General features: G+C 41.2%; 1 protein-coding gene across 4 annotated transcripts in view; it reads left to right on the forward strand.

Moving 5' to 3' along the window:
- The window catches only part of LOC126425061 (zinc finger protein 189-like), a 41,633-nt gene extending 39,021 nt beyond the window's left edge, over window positions 1-2,612 (forward strand). For 3 of the 4 annotated variants that reach the window (XM_050087969.1, XM_050087970.1, XM_050087971.1), the window contains exon 7: window positions 1,003-2,612. In XM_050087969.1, the coding sequence (XP_049943926.1) occupies window positions 1,003-1,747 (745 nt within the window). In that variant the 3' untranslated portion in view covers window positions 1,748-2,612. The remainder of the gene's footprint in view (window positions 1-1,002) is intronic. The other variant, XM_050087972.1, reaches the window with a different exon arrangement.
- The last annotated feature ends 15,098 nt before the right edge of the window (window positions 2,613-17,710 follow it).

Genomic DNA, 17,710 nt, shown 5'->3' on the forward strand with positions numbered 1-17,710 from the left:
TATGCAAAAGATTGAAAATGTAACTTTTGTTGCTCTTGGAAGCCATAGCAAGGCAAGCTGCATCTAGTATTGAGTTCCAGGATAAATAACTATTGTTTTCTGCCCTTAGTAGATTAATATTTACTGGATTACAATGGTATGTCTCAGAGAAAACATTTTTCCATCTGTAAATGCTGAGTCTAGTGTTTATCCACCCTCAGCAACTGTAGTCGTCCATTATGAAATAGTAAGCAACCATTGGCGTAATGGAAATTTAATTCCTTTACAGCCTTCTGCAGATGGCTATATCTATCACATTACTTGTGAGTGTCAATAATAAAATGCATACAGCAAATTTCCACGGTCCTAAAAAATATACAGCAGCAATAAGTAATACGATACTGAATCCATTATACAATAAGACCTCATATTGTATTAATGTATTCAGTATTGTATTACTTTTTTCTCCTGCATATTTTTTAGGAACATGGCACTTTGCTGCATGCACCTTATTGTTGACACTCACAAATAATGTGATGGGTATAAACTTCTGAGGAAAAGCAGTGAGTGACCAAAGCTGGTAAAGAAATTCAATTTCTTTTATGGAACTAATTGCTTATTATTTCATTATAAACACTGAGTCCTATTTACATATATAACACCACTTGTCATACGGCTTTATAACAAACACTGCATAGTACTGAATTTGTAATGTTCAGAGTACAGCAGAGGAGACATTTACACAGCATTTGATAGTTTCATATACTTGAAATTTAGAATAAATTAAGATTTTATACTGCCATTATGACTATCTCATATGTGTGACAGTGGGCCAGGACTCAGCATATCTCAAAAGATGTAGAATGAATCTCTCATTAGCAGAAAACTAAGTAAATCTAGAAGGCATATATAGACTTACAAACATTTAAAAATCCACATTTAGAAGTCATATGAGAGTATTTTGCATCGTTTTAGCAAAGGGAACAATATATTTTTGTGAGTTAGTTTGTATTTCTGTTCCAGATTACTTCAAAAAAAGAATGAGCACAAAACTGTCGAAGCCACTCCAAAAGCTGTCAGAAAGCGACGCAGGCACAAATCGCATTACAGCAGACATCTTTCGGACAGGCCTTTCCAGTGTAAAATTTGCCAGAAATGTTTCCGAAAGCCCGAACATTTACGCTGCCACGAATTGTTCCATTCAGATGAACGGCAGTTTTTGTGTGACACTTGTGGCAAAGGTTTTTTTACCAACGGCGATCTTAAGAGGCACGGAGTAGTCCATACGGGAGAGAAACCTTACTCCTGTCCCATCTGTTCAAAGACTTTCACGCAGTTGTGCAACATGCAGTCACATCTCAGAAAACGATGCCAGATAAAAGGGTACGGTTGTGATCTGTGCAACAGGATGTTTGAGGATCAGGAGGCTCTCCAGAAACACAAGGCAAATCACGGTAAGGTGCCGTACCACCGCAACAAGCAGAGGAAACCATTCTGCCAGGACTTGCCGCCATTCATTTGTGACATGTGCTCCATGTGTTTTTCTAACAAACGAAATTTAATATCCCACATCAAAGTGCACATGGGAGATCTCAAGGCCACGATCGCATGTGAGATTTGTGGTAAGAACTGTGCTCGGAGGGAACGCTTGATCGTGCACATGCGAAGCCATACAGGAGAAAAACCTTTTTCGTGCAGTGTATGTGGGAGAGCATTTTCTCAGCAATGTAATTTAAAAAAGCACGAAGCTTTACATTTGCCTGACTAATAATTAGGAGACAAGGTTGATATACTGTTACGTATAAGGGCACATTTCAGTTGTGGGATAATGTAGTACATATATTGTAGCGAAACATAATCCTTTGCCCTGGTGAGAAATTAAACTGCCTTTTAATTATAATAAGACTGAATAAATGAACTAATAATAAACATTGTAATACTTTCATTAGCACCAAAATGCATGTCAGAATATTTGCAAATTTTAGTAGCTGTTCCTTTTTTGTGGCTCATGTTCATTAATGTAGAAGAAACCTGTATTATTTATTTAACAATGAAAATAATCAATTATTGACAATTTAATGTAAATGGATAGGAAAAAAAAAATCCACTCGCCAAGGGAGGGCAGGAGAACACACGCACAAAAAGGTTTAACTTTTACAAGCTTTCGGAGCCAGTGGCTCCTCCTTCTGGCAGAAGAGTTGAAGGGGGAAGGATGAGGGGTGAAGGAAAAGGGTTAGAGTTCAGAAAAGTCACCCAGAACCTTGGGTCAGGGAAGACTTACTGGATGGGATGAGAAGGCAAAAATACTGGACGGTAGTCCAGTATGTCTCCCCTGACATGAGGTTCTGGGTGGCTTTTCTGAAATGTACCCTTTTCTTAAACCTGTCCAGTTATTTTCCTTAACCCCTCTTCCTCCCCTTTCAACTCTTCTTCCATAAGAAGGAGTCACTGGCTCCAAAAGCTTGTAAAAGTTAAAACTTCTTGTGTGTGTGTGTGTGTTCTGCTGCTGCCACTTGGTGGCTATATTTATTGTTTTTTGGTATATGAATGAGGAATGGTAGTGAATTGAATTGTTTGTTTATGCACATTTTTATCTGTTGTGACAAAGTCACCCACATAAAGTGTTTTTTTTTAATATTATGTCTTCTTGATATTATGCAAATTCATTTGATGAATGGAATGTGCATGGTAAGTGGGTACATTGACAGTAATCCCAGTGAGAAATGAGAGATATGTAATCCCAGTGAAAAAGAAAGATATGAGAGGGAAGAGAGTGTGGTTGGTGATAATCACAGCAGACAAATTAGAATATAAGAAAATGCCATAGGAATAGTTTTTGAGGTCTACTGAGGTTTAACATTCAACGTGATAATCTTCTGTATCTTTACAAATGACCATTATACCCCTGGTTTCTTCTAAAACTTCTTCCCCACTTACTATTGCTTTGGAATTTAGACTTGCTTGAGAACCCCGTTAACAGCTTGTGTGTTCTCTTCACCAATACAGACCTTAATCAGAATATATTAACAATTTCTTGGTTCAATATACAAAATATCAATGGAAACCAGTGTTCATTTTTACATTCCTGGTGACGAGCACCCATTGTTCATATATCTACAGTTTAGAAGTCAGTGCATCTCCAAGGCAAGCCAGTGATTGATAAAATATTCATTTCTGTGTCGGAGCAGGTATCTCGTCTCGCGGTTCCACTGCAGTCATCAGCCTATATAAAATGTTTCATCCCTCAATATAGCTAACCATATACAAAATAAAAATACCTCTACATGCAACATCATCTTTTATAACTTTTAGTGGTGAGTGTCATTTATTGATGAGAAGTCCGCCCCCGGTAGCTGAATGGTCAGTGTGATGGATTGTCGATCCTCGGGCCTGGGTTCGATTCCTGGCTGGGTAAGGGAATTTTTCTCTGCCCAGGGACTGGCTGTTGTGCTGTCCTCATCATCATCCTATCATCCTCATTGACTGCTGGTCGCCGAAGTGGCGCCAAATTCAAAGACCGGCACCCAGCGAACGGCCTGCCCGATGGGGGGCCCTAGCAATACGATTAAATTAAAAAAATTGATGAGAAGACATAGATATACACATCACTCATGTGGAGTATTAAGTATCACCACATGTTCCCCCAGTTACATGAATGATCTCACTGTAAATGTATCTACATGCTCTACATGATGTTTAGAGTTTATATTGTTTGCAAGTCTTCAGCTGTGGGTAATAAGCTTCTTTTAATACATCTCCCTATCTATACTTGCACATAACATAACCAATATGGTATGCACATGTATGTTTTGGCAATAATCACCTTACATTTCTGCAAGTGATGATACATTAGAAAACTGATGACTATTATACAATAGTAAGAATAATGTGCTGCACATTTGTACGTAGTATTGTCTTATCATGACAAATATTTATGGTAATCTTTTGGTTTTGTTAATGAGGATGCCATACTAAATTTAAGTGATATTACAAACGTCTGATTTTTAATACAAATTTCATTAACCCTTTCAGATGCAAAATAAATAAAATCATTTTTTAAGGTTTTTTTTCATTTTATTAGGATATAACTCATACAATATTATGGAAAAATGTGAAAAAAAAAATTTCCTGCAATATTTCAGCAGGTACAGGGTGGTTTCAAATGAAACCACTGCACACTAAATGTGGTGGCTTCAAATGAGACCACCACCATAAACTTCATTACTTTCTGTGATAGGGAACAAAACAGTTCCTTTCCCCTGATAAACACAAAGCAACTTAGCAGGAAGAACTTGTCCATTTGCTTCTATGTGGTTTATTTTTTGTGCTGCAGTGTACACATCGCCTCCATGTGCCATTTACTGGCAGATGTTTTGATTCTGTTGTGAATTTTTCCACTGGAACAACAGTTTTACACTTTTTGGTGCGTGGTTCAGATGATGTGCTTGAGCGACGAAGACCGTCTTTGAAAACACTGGATCCTACAACACACCGCTGAAATTCCTTTAGCTTTTTCTTTTCATTTGGCTTGGTTAGTCGAAACAATATAAATGCATTTCCAATAGAGATATCAATCGTATACCAAAACAGTCTGAGCCACCACCGTCTAGATTTTCTGTCAATTGCTTAGAAACTATTCATCATGACCGCTTTATCTACACATCCCATGTTCGAATTATAAGATGTCACTATCTGTGGGCAAGGTATTTTTGTAATTGTGGCATCCTTTTCTTTCCTCCTGACTTCTTTCAAAGTTACAGGTGAGTCAGTTGTTGATAGTAGAGGTCTGCATTATCTCCGATTTTTACCGGCAAGTCCCGCTCGCCCCTCTGGCTCTCAAGAGTATGCGGCCGAGCGTCCTCTTCCGCCGGCTGTGGGCAGCCAATCAATCGCCAGTGCTCGGCCGAGTGCACCAAACGCTCGGCCGGTCGCCAGTAACTGGTGGGCTCAGTGCCAGCGAGCGGCGCTTCGCCACACTCCTTGAGATCAGAGGCCACCGCTTCACATTAACCACTCACTTATTTCTTTTACAAATGTCTTTCGTTGTTTACTACCAGTTCTATGACCTAAATAATACACTTGTATATGTTACATTTGATGTTTGTTAATATGTTGCAGACTGCTAGAGTTTCGCCTTTGAGGTTATCATGTATTCCAATAACTGTAACGTTAAAAACTGTAATGTCTGTATTTAGTATTTTGTTCTGTTCGGTAGACAAACGGGAACACAGTAGTCTAATCATGGAATATGTGTAGCCTATCTCCAAACTCGGCCACGTATACGTTGTATTAATATTGAATGCAGGATCGGGAAGGAGTGACGGAGTTAAAAGTAATACTCACGAAATTTTGTTGCACAAACGTTAATTTCTGAACAAATTATGATATGTAAATAATGTTACAAGTGAATCGTGACTATACAATTCGTTTTTCGTCATTGGTGCTCCCTGATACACAGGCGTCATTTGTGTTCCTGGAGCTATTACTGCAGCTGGCAGTTTGAACTTCTTCCTGTGAAGTCAATGAAAGTGGAATCATACATTTATAGAGTTTGAGGAATGTTTCCTTCCTTGTGATTGCATGGTATGTTGTGAATACTTACGTAATTGTGATGGATCAATAAGAGATCATCCACCTTGTCTGATTCCAGGCACGATCTTTTGCTGGACAGCAGGTGACTGGCCTGGCTAAAATTTCTCTCGCTGGCAGCACTAGTGGCAGGAATACAGAGAACTCTTCTGGCTATTACCGACAGCCTAGCAAATAACCCCGCATGCGTTTTCCATCACTGCAAAATTTGACCTTCAGCACAGCTACAGTCGGATTTGGAGAGGGAAGGTACTTGTCGAGTTCATTGGTAGTAACTGTGTGTCCATCTTCGTCGTCCTCATCCGAACTCCAGTCCATCCTGGACTTTTTCATGGGAAGAACGTGGTCACTGTTTGCTTGAATTGACTCTAAACATGAATGAAAACATCCGTAAGATATTTCTGTCACCTTCAAATTTGTATACGCCGTAGTTAGAATTACTGGTTACTAAACGACTATATTTACGGTGACATTTTATATGTTGTTGTGGTCTTCAGTCCTGGGACTGGTTTGATGCAGCTCTCCATGCTACTCTATCCTGTGCAAGCTTTTTCATCTCCCAGTACCTACTGCAACCTACATCCTTCTGAATCTGCTTAGTGTATCCATCTCTTGGTCTCCCTCTATGATTTTTACCCTCCACGCTGCCCTCCAATACTAAATTGGTGATCCCTTGATGCCTCAGAACATGTCCTACCAACCGATCCCTTCTTCTGGTCAAGTTGTGCCACAAACTTCTCTCCTCCCCAATCCTATTCAATACCTCCTCATTAGTTATGTGATCTACCCACCTAATCTTCAGCATTCTTCTGTAGCACCACATTTCGAAAGCTTCTATTCTCTTCTTGTCCAAACTATTTATCGTCCATGTTTCACTTCCATACATGGCTACACTCCATACGAATACTTTCAGAAATGACTTCCTGACACTTAAATCAATACTGGATGTTAACAAATTTCTCTTCTTCAGAAACGCTTTCCTTGCCACTGCCAGCCTACATTTTATATCCTCTCTACTTCGACCATCATCTGTTATTTTGCTCCCCAAATAGCAAAACTCCTTTACTACTTTAAGTGCCTCATTTCCTAATCTAATTCCCTCAGCATCACCCGACTTAATTAGACTACATTCCATTATCCTTGTTTTGCTTTTGTTGATGTTCATCTTATATCCTCCTTTCAAGACACTGTCCATTCCATTCAACTGCTCTTCCAAGTCCTTTGCTGTCTCTGACAGAATTACAATGTCATCGGCGAACCTCAAAGTTTTTATTTCTTCTCCATGAATTTTAATGCCTACCCCGAATTTTTCTTTTGTTTCCTTTACTGCTTGCTCAATATACAGATTGAACAACATCGGGGAGAGGCTACAACCCTGTCTTACTCCCTTCCCAACCACTGCTTCCCTTTCATGTCCCTCGACTCTTATAACTGCCATCTGGTTTCTGTACAAATTGTAAATAGCCTTTCGCTCCCTGTATTTTACCCCTGCCACCTTTAGAATTTGAAAGAGAGTATTCCAGTCAACATTGTCAAAAGCTTTCTCTAAGTCTACAAATGCTAGAAACGTAGGTTTGCCTTTCCTTAATCTTTCTTCTAAGATAAGTCGTAAGGTCAGTATTGCCTCACGTGTTCCAGTGTTTCTACGGAATCCAAACTGATCTTCCCCGAGGTTGGCTTCTACTAGTTTTTCCATTCGTCTGTAAAGAATTCGTGTTAGTATTTTGCAGCTGTGACTTATTAAGCTGATAGTTCGGTAATTTTCACATCTGTCAACACCTGCTTTCTTTGGGATTGGAATTATTATATTCTTCTTGAAGTCTGAGGGTATTTCGCCTGTTTCATACATCTTGCTCACCAGATGGTAGAGTTTTGTCAGGACTGGCTCTCCCACGGCCGTCAGTAGTTCCAATGGAATATTGTCTACTCCGGGGGCCTTGTTTCGACTCAGGTCTTTCAGTGCTCTGTCAAACTCTTCACGCAGTATCGTATCTCCCATTTCATCTTCATCTACATTCTCTTCCATTTCCATAATATTGTCCTCAAGTACATCGCCCTTGTATAGACCCTCTATATACTCCTTCCACCTTTCTGCTTTCCCTTCTTTGCTTAGAACTGGGTTTCCATCTGAGCTCTTGATATTCATACAAGTCGTTCTCTTATCTCCAAAGGTCTCTTTAATTTTCCTGTAGGCAGTATCTATCTTACCCCTAGTGAGATAGGCCTCTACATCCTTATATTTGTCCTCTAGCCATCCCTGCTTAGCCATTTTGCACTTCCTGTCAATCTCATTTTTGAGACGTTTGTATTCCTTTTTGCCTGTTTCACTTACTGCATTTTTATATTTTCTCCTTTCATCAATTAAATTCAATATTTCTTCTGTTACCCAAGGATTTCTACTAGCCCTCGTCTTTTTACCTACTTGATCCTCTGCTCCCTTCACTACTTCATCCCTCAAAGCTACCCATTCTTCTTCTACTGTATTTATTTCCCCCATTCCCGTCAATTGCTCCCTTATGCTCTCCCTGAATCTCTGTACAACCTCTGGTTCTTTTAGTTTATCCAGGTCCCATCTCCTTAAATTCCCACCTTTTTGCAGTTTCTTCAGTTTACACAATTTGTGAAGAAACATTTTATATATATCGCACAAATTACATCAAAACGCATTGTGGAATGTTTAAGCTGTGAGCAGCAAGGCGCGAGCACGGAGCAGCGCGAGCACGCTACCCCCACTACGGGACCAGAGCGGAGAGTGGGGAGAGTCACGTGGGGCGCACAACAGCTGCCGCCAGTCAATGTAAATCCGCGGCCACCTGCAGGGATATCACTCACGAATTATTACTGTGACAAATGAAACAAATAAAGGAGAATGTACACGTGCCACATAATTTTATTAGCTTAGTATATGCCTCTATATTCGTATTAATTTGTGAACTGTTACACAATAAAAGGTGTCACTGAAGTGTGGGATTCTCTGTTATATTGTACTTTTTGCCCTTTACAATTGCGTCTATGTTCGGAGTAATTGTTCTTGTGCATCGTAGGCGCAGCGTGCAGTTTAAATTTCGATCAGACAATGCGTTTCTCAGGCGCGTCTTGTTACATTTTATTGCAGAGAACAGTTATTCACAAACATACATGGAACCGAAAATCGATATTATTGTAGCCGCCAGTTTGTGCAAATGAGGAGATCTATCCTGAGGGAAGTGTCTGTAAAATTCCAAAATGTTTTTCTTGTTCTGAAATTCGTCTCTGTATTCTCAGTCACACTGCAGGTCAATAATTTCTAGTTGCAGCTCAGGACGAATCTCTTCAATATTCGCTGAATATGGAGAGGAGAACAGATCAGAATCACTGTCTAGTGCTGTCAGATCTTGAAAGCGTTGATCAAATTATTCCTTAAGGGCAACTAAACTATGTGAATAACGTTCACAGTCTTTGTGAACATCTTACATGGATGATAATTTAGGAAAATGAGCTAGATTTCCTGTTTCCAGCTGACTCACCCAAAGTGTCAATTTCATTTTAAAAGCTCGTATTCGATCTATGAAATGAGTAATTAGCAGATCTTTACCTTGTAGTGAAATGATCAAAGCATTCAGATGGCTAGTTAAATCTGCTAAGAACGTGAGATCACATTTCCATGAAGGCTCTTTCAATTCAGGAACACACATGTTATTTATTTCCATGAACATATTTATCTCATCTAATAGGCAAAAATTCGATTTAATAATTCGCCACGACTAAGCCAGCAGACCTCGCTGTAATAAGGCAGGCTACCATACTGGCTTTCTACATCCTCAACAAAGCTTTTAAATTGCGTGTGTTGTAGCCCAAGCTTCCTTATATAATTGGTTGTACGAACAACAACACTCATCACATTTTTTAGAGTGATACTCCTTGCACATAAGTTTTCCTGGTGGATCACACCGTGAACGCCCCTTGTTTCATTCGCCACTGTCAGTTTTTGCATTTTCTCCTTCAACAGCGCAACGAAACCTAATTTTTTCCCTGTCATCGTTGGTGCACCGTCTGTAGATACTGAAACTAAAGAATTCCACGACAATCCTATATTTTCAACACTACTTAAAATATCACCTCCGGTTGTAGTGTTCTTCATGGCTAGTACATCGAGGAGCTCCTTCCTCACCTGAAGATCTCTATTAACACCTCTAATAAATATGGAAAGCTGCGCTGTTCCAGTGATATCAACACTTTCGTCCAGAGCTAGAGAATACGCCATAAAATCTTTATAGATATTTGTAAGCTGGCTCTGGACGTCATCTGCCATGTCCTGTATGCGACGCATAATGGTCATGTCAGATAATGGCACAATCCGAAACTGTTCAACTTGAGATGGACACAGATGTTCCGCTGCAACTACCAAACATCTTTTATTAAATCGCCATCAGTGAAGGGGCACAGGGATTTTGCTAAAAACAAAGCAATTTTGTAGCTCACTCTGAGCGCTGCCTCAGTTGATTTTTCTTCGTCATCCAGATCTTCTTCGGATAGCTTCCTTGTAAGTTTAATAACTTCCTGTGCACAATCTGGTCCATCACATTTTCCACTTCCGTAGTCTTTCGCGTGGTACGACATATAATGTCACTGCAAATTAAATTTCCTAAAAAAATTCAGCGTTTTGTGACATACTAAACATTTTGCAACACCATCTTTTTTTTGTAAACAGATACAATTCCTCCCAATGGGGGTTGAACAGCGAAAGCATGGTTGGGGCTACACAACAGCGACTTGACATGATTCTTAACCAGCGAAGGGACTGTTAGAGCTGATCGTAGTACTTTTAACGTTACACAGTCGGCGCGAATTCAATAGGGACCCTGCGGTCCTATTCATACGTGCGCGCACATTTCCCCTCCCTCCCTACTCCGCGACCTTGCACCTGCTCGCGAGCACGTGCCTGAGCAGACGCAAGTACTCGCGCTCAAAACCGGCCAGTTGTTAAGCCCTGATCTAACGAAAGATGGCAGATTAGACAAGCAAGCATTCGTTTACTAATTGGTTTCAGTGAATGAACCTTACCATTGATGGGCAGTTCCGAGTACAATCGTCGAACTTCAGCATACACGGCTTGCTTTTCGTCTGCTGTGAGTTTCTTCAAATGACGCCATGATGGCCATAGAACCGTGGCAATGTAATGGATAGCCTCAATTTTGCACTTCTCTGTGATGAAGTATTCTGCTCTCCTTTTTATTTTCGCCATGAGCTGAAAAGGAAACCCAATATACATAACTGCACTCTGATAATTCAACAGTTGTATAAAGGATCGTAACCTATAGAAAGTGTTCTTACCTCGTTGTCACTGCCTATTGGTTCACAGTGATGTAACAGACTCTTGTACCACGGCAGCGTACGTACCAGTGTTGTTATCTTTGCAGTTTCCAAATCCAAACTCGCTTCTTTAAAGGGGGTTAGAAAAGCGACGTCGTCTGATATGCACCCTTCTTGGAAGGTTTCTAAGAATGTCGATTGCCCCCGGGGTTCTAATAGATCTCGAATATCGTCGATTGGACTTATGACGGATTTGAGCATTAACAGCATACTGTTCCACCGAGTTACAGCTTCTTGCTTCACAGAGTGCCGCAGACACCCCAAGTGACCCGATATCTTCAAATAGCCTACTATAGCTCTTGCTGATAGTAGACACGACAGGATTTCAGGGGCTTCGTCTTCCAAAAACGTCTCTTGAAATGTGTGACGAAGCGCAGTCATCAGGCAGTGATCAAAGCGAGGCAAATGGTCGTAAGATTCAAGTGCCTTCTTCATATTAGCTCCTTGGTCGGTGACAAAGTAACATTTCGTTTTATCATTCTTGTTAATTCCTAGCTCAAGCATCTGCTCTTCGATTTCGTACCATATGTTCTCTCCTGTCTTAGGTACGTCCGGAAACTCTGTCATTATCAAAACAAGCATTTCTAGCTGCCACTCATCATTCACATAATGCGACGTCACAGTCAAAAAATTTCTCTTCTTGTAGTTATCAGACCATAGATCAGCGTCTAAAGCGCACATTTTGTTCTTTAAGGCACATATTAGCTTGGGCACCATTGTCACCCGCATTTTGTCTGCCTTTTCTTTAATATGCCCGGTACAGTGGTATGGTGTGGAAGAACATCTTCTGTACTGACTTTGCCATAAGTGGCGCCAACATTGATGAGCTCCTGTGAATAATTCTTGAAGCCAATCTTACTACAGGTATTTAACGGTAGCAAATCTATTCCACTCATATCGACCAACCTATCAACAACAACTTTCTTTATGCTACTTGGTACTGCAAGTGACCGGTGGACTTTTGCTCCGCATTTACTTTTGCAGTGCCGAAGCATACCTCTTGTGCTTGACTGGTATGAAAGTATGGTATCACATGTGGTACATTGCACGAAACCAGCAGAAGCGTGCGTGACAGGATCCACTACAAGTGCAAACGATTTCCAAGCTTCACTTTTCACCTCCTCTTCCGACACGTCTTTCTTCTTCAGGACTAATGAGCCGCTCCTAATTCTCTCCATAATACTTCTCTTCGTTTCATGAATGGAACGTTTACGACCTACACTTGGTTTATCCATAATGCTGTCTGCGCTGCTCAAAGCCAGGTCGTCAACTGTGTTTACACACGATTTCTAATGCAATTCGTCACCGTAGAGTGCGCGGCGGTTGTAGTGTCACCGGCCGAGATTGTGAGTACGCTCGAGCTCCTGGCAGTGCTCGACAGTCCAACTGATAACCGAGAGGTGGAGGATAACTGGCCACATGGTGCATTAGACGGCCACAGCCGTATCACAGTGGGGGGCTTTCCCAGCCGTTGAGCAGCGGCACGAAATGGGAAATGCTTGAGCAGCTGTTTTCATCGAAATGCAGAGCTCTAGTTGATAATAATGTGACAACACGTTTATCTTTCCATTTCATGCATGCAATCCCATCAGAACAAACTGACCAGTCTCCTCTTCGCAACTCTTTGTCTGGTTTCAGAGGAGGAAGTCCTTTTCTGTGGTCTCTAATGGTACCACAGGCTAGGATACCATCAAGTTTTAGCGTCTGCAAATGTGGAAAACTAGTAAAAAAAAATTGTCAAAATATATGTGATATCCTTTGCCTTGTAAGCCTTTACACAAATCTCTTACAATCCTCTCTCCCAAACATTTCTCCACTGCACCATCTGATTTCCCAGTATATACCTCAAAATCGCAAATATACCCCATTTGTCATCTCTGACCCATATTTTGTACCCCCTCATCTTTTTCAAGAGGTCTGTAATTCTTACCTTTCTGAGTCGCATAAAGATTAGTCTGGAATACTATGTGTTCCAGCATATTGTCCCCAAATAGATATAAAAAGAAATCAACTGGCAGCATACCTTCACGTTGAGTTTTCCTTTGACATCAACTTCCTCTAAAAAATCGACAGAATGCATCGTACTGTCATCCCTTGCCCATGTAAAATTCACAGACCTTATTAGTACCTCGTTATCTTCAGAACTGAAACTGTAATCACTGTCATTTTCTGAACGATTACCACTTTCACTTTCAGAAACAACACTAGATATCACTGGTCTTGTCACTTGTGAATCAAGATCACTGTCTTCAGCCAAAATATCACTTTCATTATCACTGGTACTGTCAACCTCAGGGTCCACATCAGAAGGAATTTCTTCTAAAAGACACACCAGAACTTCCTCATCCTTTAATTTGCGAGAAAACATTTCATGAAACTGAAATTTTAAAAAAATGATAAGCCTCTAATACTACCCCTGCAGCCGCAGTGATTTCAAATGAAACCACCAGAGTAAATACGGAAAAACTACATGATTTTCATTATTGTTGCAATACATGTAGCATGTACTTACATAAGAAAATATTACGAATTTGTTCCATGTATGAAACTTGTATTTCAAAGACAAATTCAACCATAAATCAAGAAAAAGAGAACCAGCACACTACAAACAATAGAGGCACTTATACTTGAATCGCTAACTGCAACCACGTGAGAAATTTGACATAGTTCAAATTTTCATCGCTAGATGGCAGCACCATCTACATCCAGAAGTGTGGTTACCAATGTAGCCACTGTGCTCTTGCCACAAAATCAAAATATCATGCGTGGCTTCAAATGAAACCACATCGTCACAAAGGGTTAAACAAAACAAATAGTGCTTCCATGCTATAGTTATAATAGATAACATACAAAACATTGATCTCCCATAAATAAAGTAATAAGCTTCAGCAACCCTTTCATTTCATTATGATTTTTCTTTTTGCCTTAAATTTAATCATGATGAAATTGCATTCTTAGGACAGAAATCTTAAAATTTTCCTGTAGCTTCTATAATTCCTTTATCATTTTGATCACTTCTGTTACACAATTTGAGACACTAGCACTGATAAGTGAGCCCATACACACTGTAACCCTGAATGCAACACCTGGATATGTGCCACAGTGCCAAGCTGCTGGTGCACTACACTTCAAATAGTTCACCAACAGCAGCTGGCCGAGCCGGTCACCAGAGACCACCTGACGTGGCTCACAAGACTAATGTACATGCAGAGCACTCCTCTACATAAAGACAGAACAGCTGGCATTCCCTCTCAGATTGTGTTCTACTGCTTATCGTACTATTTCTACATTTGCCGTTTACTTGAGTGTGTATAAATAAACTTTTGTTCTCAGTGGCCCCACTATTTGTTGCGTCTAGCATTATAACACAATTGGCAAAAGTCTGGTGTTCACTCCCATGTGCTCAGTCTTATTTGGTTGTTCCATTAGTTCTCATATCCATGGAAGCAGTGCTCAGATCTCCTCTCAAACATCAACAGGCTCTTACAGTTGCTATCATAAATTTGTTGGCCATAATGACAGGCTTCTATGTTGTTGTTGGCTTGTCCATCACCTTTTCCACATTAATGTGATGCAGCTGGAGACTGGTAAGCTTACGAGAAGTGGCTAAGGCAGCTCGGTTGAACAAACTTCACAGTATCAGACGCAATTGTCAGTTTGTTTCCATTGTGATTCCTATGCTGATGTCCACATCTCATGCTCTCGTGGTCGTGTTCTCGCTTCCCGAGCACAGGATCCCGGGTTCGATTCCCGGCAGGGTCAGCGATGACTGAGTGTTTGTGTTGTCCTCATCATTCATAAAAGGGGCGAGATTGGACTGAGCAAAGGTTGGGAATTTGTACAGGTGCTGATAACTGCACAGTTGAGTGCCCCACAAACTGAACATCATCATCATCATCTTATGCTGATTCTGTGGTCTGTGACACCGTTATTTAGTTGGCTTCTGACAAGGAGGTGCATCAGCGCGCTCTACAGTGCGAGAATCCATCTCCGGCTGAAGCGTTAAATATTGCTCAGTCTTTCAAGGTCTCCCATTCTTTTCATACATTGACAACATAATGACTTTTATGTTGTTATGCTTAAGGCTGTTGGGAGGCATCAAGGGCACTCCAAAGTAGGTGATCAGAGACACAATACAGAGAGCAGGCAAAACTGGTAGCGGTTAGCTTACCGGAGGTAAATAATAACACTAGAGCCCTGAAAATTGCAGACACTCTGGGCAGCTGTCTCAGGGGAGAAGTTTCACTTTGGAGAATTAACTGATAACTCCATGCACTGCCTAGATGATATTCTAAGGCATCACTGTAGAAGATGGCCACAAAAAGCACATCTTAGCAGTGGCAGCAAGCCCGATACTCGCTCCCGAGAACTGCAACATCAGTGGGTTTACACTGGTTAGAGTGCTACTACAACGCCCCCCACCCACAGAAGGACAGAGGGCAGGGCCAAGTGACACGAGACACTGTTCTTGCTGACCGTAATAGCAGGCAGTGATGTTCAGTTTTCAGCTGAATGTTGTTGATACCAAACTTGGAGTTTATGTAAAATCCAGAAGCATCCCTACCCCAAGCATGAGCAGGGGAGGAATCTAAATGTGGCTGGCCACAGGTACCCTGGAGGTTCAGAGCGAATCACCATATTGGCTGAAGCTAATTAAGTGCCGGTGGATTGGTGGGTCGACTATATGAAGGGAGAAATGGTGCGCCACCACGATTCTTTAAAAACCCACGTTTTTGTGTCCAGATGGAGTTCTCAGACAGATCGCTGGGGCAGCTGCACCGTGTCGCTTATGACTAGCCTCGGTAAGCTCCAACATGTCTGTTTTTCTCACTTGGAATGCTGCTCTCAAGTTTGCATGTAACGTACTGCTAGTGTTTGCTACTTGACACTGACTTCAGTTGTGCAACCAGTTGCCGCCTTTGCTTTTTCTAATGTTCAGAATTACACTTCAGTCTATTAGTTAGTCTGATTACAAATAAATATTGTTAATCAGATCCCTGAATTCTACAAGTCTCCTCATGCAAGCATCCTGTCGAGTTCCAGAATCTGCATCTCTCGTAGGATCTCTGTGACAGTGTTTGGTACTGATAAGTCATCGAACTGCTTTCACTGAGAATTTGTCTTTCTGCATTTGCTCCTCGTTGCTCGGAAATTGCAGACTGACCTCAGCCTCCTGTCTTTCCTATATCCTGTGTCGGGACACGACATTGCCATGGGGGGTCCTGTTTCTTGTTGTCGGATGTCAGTTAGTTCTCAGTGGGCGCATGACGTGGTAACCTTACAAACACAGCCTGCACTCTGCACTTGACAGCGATGTGGCCAACAACCACAGCAGCAGAGCACTCCCATCATACCCATAATGTTTCGTGCAACATGGCAGGGCTAAACACTGAGTGACTTGCAATGACTGTAGGGAAAAAAGGATGTATAGCATCTGTGTGTAGTTCCCACACCTCTCTTGCAGATATGTATGTGGACATTGTGTGTCTCCAGTGCTTACAAATCATAATAAACTGTTTATTGAAGTGCTAGTGGGCAAAGATCTCCAGCTACAAGTGGACACGGGTGCAGCTGTGACGTTGCTGAACTCACAGACTTTGTCTCTCCAATGTCTCCATTTACTTGACATTTGGTGAGGTACAACAAACACCATATTCCAAATTGGGGCAGTTTATGGCTCCCACTGGATATAAATCTATGTTTCATTCCTTGACTTTTCTGGTAGTGGATGAGCTGATACTGACAATTTGTTCAGTCCGGATGCCTTCAGTGCCTTTAGTATTTCCAATGCGAATGCAGTGAACCTCATTTCCAACCAGGTCCCTTACCAGCAGTTAAATTCTCTGTGTTCTAAGTTCTCATCTCATTTTTTTTCCCGGATGGACTAGGTTGTGCCACTAATTTTATGGCTCACATGACTGTAAAACCTGTGGTGCAGTGACATTTTTCCTGAGCACATCCTGTTCCAGTGGCCTCGAGTGATCGAGTGAAATCGGGATTGGACAGGCTGATGTCATTGAGTGTCATGCAGTCTGTTACATCAAGTGAGTAGTCTATCCCCCTTGTGGTTGTTAAAAAGGCAATTGGTCATCTTTGCTTTTGTGACAACTTTAAAGTTTCCACACACACTCAGTCTGTAACTGACACCTACCCTTTGCCCTGCCAGGACGAGTTATGGGCCAAACTCCCCAGGGGCCAGTTTTGTCTGAAATTGATTTGTCTGTGGATGAGGATTCTTTGTGTTTAACACATCTTTCAGGTTGTACCAATAACAATGCCTCCCCACCTGTTTGGCTAGCACCCCTGCAGTTTTTCGGTGCTTTTTGGAACAACTGACAATTTCCATTCCGAGGTGTATCAACTGTCTCAATGACATCATAATGTTGGGTGCATCCGAGGAAGAGCAGTTATGTATCTTAAGCTCCTTGTTCACAGTTTTACATACTGCAAGGTTGAAGTGCAACTTGGCCAGGTCACACTTTTCAGCTACCCAGTGTGTATTCAGGGTTTGAGGTTTCTCAGGACAGTGTAAAGCTTTTATGTCATCACATGCCAATGTTATAGCTGTGCCTGTCTTTTCCAATATCAAAGAACTCCAGGCATTTTTGGTCAAAATTACCTATTATCACACATTCATTCTGGATGCAACCACATTAGTCCATCCTCTCCACGAATTGCTCAACAAGGACATTCCTTTTCAGTGGATGCCAGCTTCCAAGTGTGTGTTCTTGCTTTTGAAATCTAAATTACATTCTGTTCTGTGTTTGACTACCTACCACCTGCTCTTGGC

Source organism: Schistocerca serialis, chromosome 10 (genome assembly GCF_023864345.2).
Source record: "Schistocerca serialis cubense isolate TAMUIC-IGC-003099 chromosome 10, iqSchSeri2.2, whole genome shotgun sequence".
Taxonomy (NCBI): domain Eukaryota; kingdom Metazoa; phylum Arthropoda; class Insecta; order Orthoptera; family Acrididae; genus Schistocerca; species Schistocerca serialis.